The 4854-nt window shown below is 34.7% G+C and overlaps 1 protein-coding gene across 1 annotated transcript; it reads left to right on the top strand.

Moving 5' to 3' along the window:
* The first annotated feature begins 522 nt into the window (after positions 1 to 522).
* LOC128664789 (TBC1 domain family member 5 homolog A-like) lies at positions 523 to 1899 on the top strand. The gene has a single exon (XM_053719592.1). It carries the CDS (start codon positions 523 to 525, stop codon positions 1897 to 1899), a length of 1377 nt encoding a protein of 458 aa, XP_053575567.1.
* The last annotated feature ends 2955 nt before the right edge of the window (positions 1900 to 4854 follow it).

The raw sequence follows: 4854 nt of genomic DNA, 5'->3' as shown, positions 1-4854 counted from the left end.
GCATTATATGAATTGTTTCACAATTGTTTCCACATTTACTTATATATTTTCGTAATAGTTCATATATGATATGTTATATGCTTGATGTATCATTTTTTTTAGTTTGAGATTGATTAAGATATTTAACTCATTTTTTTATTAGTAGATAGGTGCACTAAAATATGGTTGCACACTTATAAGTATAATACGGGTTACACACTTATAAGTATACATTTGACATTCAATCCCAAACATCACAGTTTGTTATCATTTCTTTTTTTACAAAAAAAGCTTAAAACACATGGTATCACCACCTGATGAATAATCACTAATCACATATTAGCAATCACTTTTTTCTCAATGAACACACACTGAACACATGCTGAGATTATTTACTGAGACACCTATATATTAAACACAAGTCTATTTTTAGTTTATATCTTTGAGTTAGATCACCAACCACTTTTTATAATTTGGTACATTCCTAGGGCCAATCCAGAGCCGGGACAATAAATTTTGAGCTTAGATAAATAGATAGCCAAGATGTTATCAGTGAGTGAAAGAAATAACAAGAGGCTATTATTAGTTTCACATGTAGCGATACCTACCACCATATCTGACACAAATGTTGAAAATGCAATAGACGATTTATCTATACATGCTTTATTTGCCAGGCTGGAAGAAGCCATTAATACTGAGTGCAGACACTGGTTAGACTCTGAAATGTTACAAAAATATCTGGATAAAAAACAGATACCACGGGGTCTAAGACTATTCAAAAGCTGTTCTTTTAAAGATAATCCAGAAATTCTAAACAAATGGGAGGAGGCTATGAATGAGTGCTCCCACACTTTTATGAAAATATTAATATCTCATAGAAAAACTTTGGTTGAACAGATGACTAAAGAAATTGAAACCATACAAACAAGTTTAGATAAATTTAAGAATTCAAGTCTATATGACGAATTAAATGATATGGTTTTACAAAAAACAGATAGATATCAAAAAGATCTGATTGGTATAAAAAATAGGAAGCTAATTAGGGACGATGAGGATTATTCGAAAGGGGAGGTGTATAGTTTCAATAAAAAGAAAAACTTGCCCATTCCAGTAGCACCCCCAAATCTGACATCTAATGAACAGAGGAATAATCCAAACCCATCCAATGATTGGATTTTAGTTTCACATCATAAAAATAAAAATAAGAAGGGAAACTGGTATTATGACGATATTGACACCAATCATGGAGACCACCAACAACACAGAGAAATACATCATTTTAACGAGAGATCTCCACAAAGTAATCATTATTCACCTAGACATATAACATGGGGTGGGAACCCTGAAAGATCTAGGGAACAACACATGCCACGTTATCCCAATAATAATAATAGAGACCAATATATGCCATCAAAGCACAGCAATAATAGTTCCACAACATATGGTAATAGGAACCAAGAGCCAACTGTGTTGAACGCCTCATATAATAATAATAACTATCACAGAGAGCCAAGATTTAAGGGAGGACATGCAAATAACCATCCACATTATGAAAGGACATATGAATCTAACTATCCACAAAGAGATAGGACATATGAGCCTAACCACACAGGATATAGTGGACCCTCTAATAGTATGGGAAATAGACAAAATATCCCAATAAATGGTAATAGAAATGGGGACTATCGCACTAATCAGGGAGCAAGCACTAGTACCGACACTAGGCCATCTAATACTGACTCACACAACCATTTTTTAGAACAGGGCCAACGAACGCCATCCTGGAAACAGAAAAGCATATCGGGATACCTAGAGCCGATAGTTTCCCTTACAACCCCCCAAAAAGGGAAAAGACCCCACGGTCACGGGGAAACAGGGGACGAGGAACAGCCCGCAAAGAGGCAAAATTACAGGCATTAGGAAAGGGCATATACAATTTATCGTCACATCAATTAACTGATGACGAGATAAGAATCCTAGGTAGAGGACTTTCATTTAGCCCCACAAATGAACACAATATTTTTTCATTATTTGTAGACATTAACCGGTTCACACAAAAATTATCTCTACAAAAGTTTTTTGCAGAGAAAAAAATGGGGAATGAGCGTAACAATCCAATACTCACTGACACAATGGATTCCAGACTTAGGGAAACTCAACTCCCAATATATGAACCAGATTCATTGGCTGACCAACTGTATGAGGGGTTTATTAGAACTAATTTTAAAAATAAGTCAAATTATACACCACATTTACAGAATAACGCACATATAGAGATTTTCAGGCAGTTAGTGACTGAGGAACTAGAACGAATTCCAAACAGTAAAAATAGGAAATCCCGTAATATTAAACACAATCTTTATGCCAATGAACGACGAGCCTTGGAAACCCTTAAAAATGACAAAACGATTGTGCTAAGACAGGCGGATAAGAGAGGGGGGATTGTCCTCCAGAACCTGACCGACTATTTAACAGAGGCACGGAAAATTCTACATGACACCACTTATTATATTAAACTTAACTTTGATCCAACAACACAATACACCAATATTTTAAAAGGATTAGTTAATTATGCATTTAGTGAAAACATTATACTTAAGAAAGAGCGAGATTTTTTGTTACCTAAAGAACCCAATTTAGCGTTTTACTACCATCTGCCCAAATTGCATAAGAATTTGACTTGTCCCCCAGGGAGACCTATTATTGCGGGCATAGGTAGTCTTACAGATAACGTTTCCTCATATGTGGATTTTTTCTTGCAAAAACATGTATTGGGTCTTGAGTCATATATTCGAGATTCCAGTGATTTAATTGCCAAGTTAAGTAAGATTACCATTACTCCTGATCTCCTTTGGATCACTTGTGACGTTCAATCGTTATATTCCAATATATCACATTCATTAGGGCTGGCCGCCATATCAGAATATTTACAGAAAGACATTTATTTACCTAATTCACAATGTGATTTTTTGTTACAGCTTATATCTTTTATTTTAAAGCACAATTATTTCATATTTCAGGACGAATTCTATCTTCAGGTCAAGGGTACCGCCATGGGCACCAGGTTTGCCCCAAGCTATGCGAACCTGTTTATGGGTTCCTTTGAACATGAATACATCTACAATGCCTCGTTTGGGGCGAGCCTGGTGTTCTATGGGCGGTACATTGATGACCTGATTTTTATTTGGAGGGGGGACATGTCATCAGCTAATACATTTGTTAATCATCTCAATTCCAACAATAGTGGACTAATGTTCACCAGTGTGATACATCATGAAACTATAGTGTTTTTGGATTTAGAACTCAAATTTGAGAACTCCAGGATTACTAGTATCACACATTTTAAAATGGTAGACTGCAATAGCTATCTAGACTTTAACAGCCATCACTATTTCCCATGGAAAAGAAATGTGCCTTATGGCCAATTCAAAAGAGTCCGTCGTAATTGTAGTTCTATGAGTGATTATGAGACACAAAGTTTGATATTGAAAGAACGCTTTAAGGAAAAACATTACCCATTGCAGATCATAGAGAATGGTTACGAAAGAGCGAAAAAAGATAATAGAGATAGTTATTTTATAACACATAACAAAGAAAAATCACAACTAATGGAAAACTTTACTCCATTTATTACAGAATATAATTGTAATCATAAAAGAATACGTCAAATTATCAATAAACATTGGGGGATAATTAAAAAAGACCCTATATTAGGCAATCTGGTGAGCAACAAACCAAGGATAGTATACAAAAAAGCACCAAGCTTAAAATCTCTTCTAGCTCCCAGTAAGATTGTTAAGCATAAAATTCTTAATAGTCGCCAACGAGTGGGTAACATACCAATAGGTTCCTTTAGATGCAAAGACAGGAGATGTAAACTCTGTGTCGAGATCACACAGCAACAAACTACATTCAAATCAAATATCACCAAGAAACATTATTCGATAATTGGGCACATTACATGTGCATCTAGATATGTAATATATCTGCTGTCCTGTGTATGTGGGGTCCAGTACGTAGGTAGAACCTGCAGGCGCCTCAGTATTAGATGGTCTGAACATGTGAGGAATATGAAAAAGAATTATAAAAATCATAGTGTCCCCAGACATTGCAACTTACACCATAATGGCAATAGTAATTGCTTTAGTATATGTCCCATTGAACTCATTCCAGTATCACATTTATATAATCGACTGTCTAGACTTAGACAGAGGGAGACCTACTGGATACATACCCTTAGAACTCTCCATCCAAATGGCTTGAATCTTAATATAGATTTGGCAGCCTTTTGAGCAGGGTTTGTGTCCAGGGGGTCTCCTTCTGTACTCTGGTGTATGTAGTGTTTTATGTTTTTTGGTGACTATAGTATCCTATGTGATTTATTCCACCATTTATTTAAATTATATCCCATTTGGTAGGGATTAATTTTTTCCTTTTTTTTCCTGTTGGACATTACCAATGGGGCCACATAGTGCTAATGTCATTTGCATGTTCCCGACCCCTTCATACATGATATCAACCCATATTTTAAATGGGCCAACTAAATATACCACTTTGATTTACACCCATAAGATTGACTAGCTAATCCATATCATTATCCTTATGTTACCATCCAAATCATATTTATATATATTTATTTATATCACTTATTTATTTAAATATCCAATGTATCACAACTAGTGTGAATATAAACTGAACATTAATTGACGGTAGTGTGATAGCTAACAGATTTATAAATGGTTCAAGGTTTTTATTTTTGTATTGTTAATATTATGTTATTACATTGTATATAATAAGTATCCATTGACTTGATCATGTTTTTATTTAATTAGAGTTAAGAAATGTAAGGTTTTTAAAATTTTAAATGTCCAACTA

Source organism: Bombina bombina, chromosome 6, assembly GCF_027579735.1.
Source record: "Bombina bombina isolate aBomBom1 chromosome 6, aBomBom1.pri, whole genome shotgun sequence".
Lineage (NCBI taxonomy): Eukaryota > Metazoa > Chordata > Amphibia > Anura > Bombinatoridae > Bombina > Bombina bombina.
This window is presented reverse-complemented; position numbering and strand designations above follow the sequence as displayed.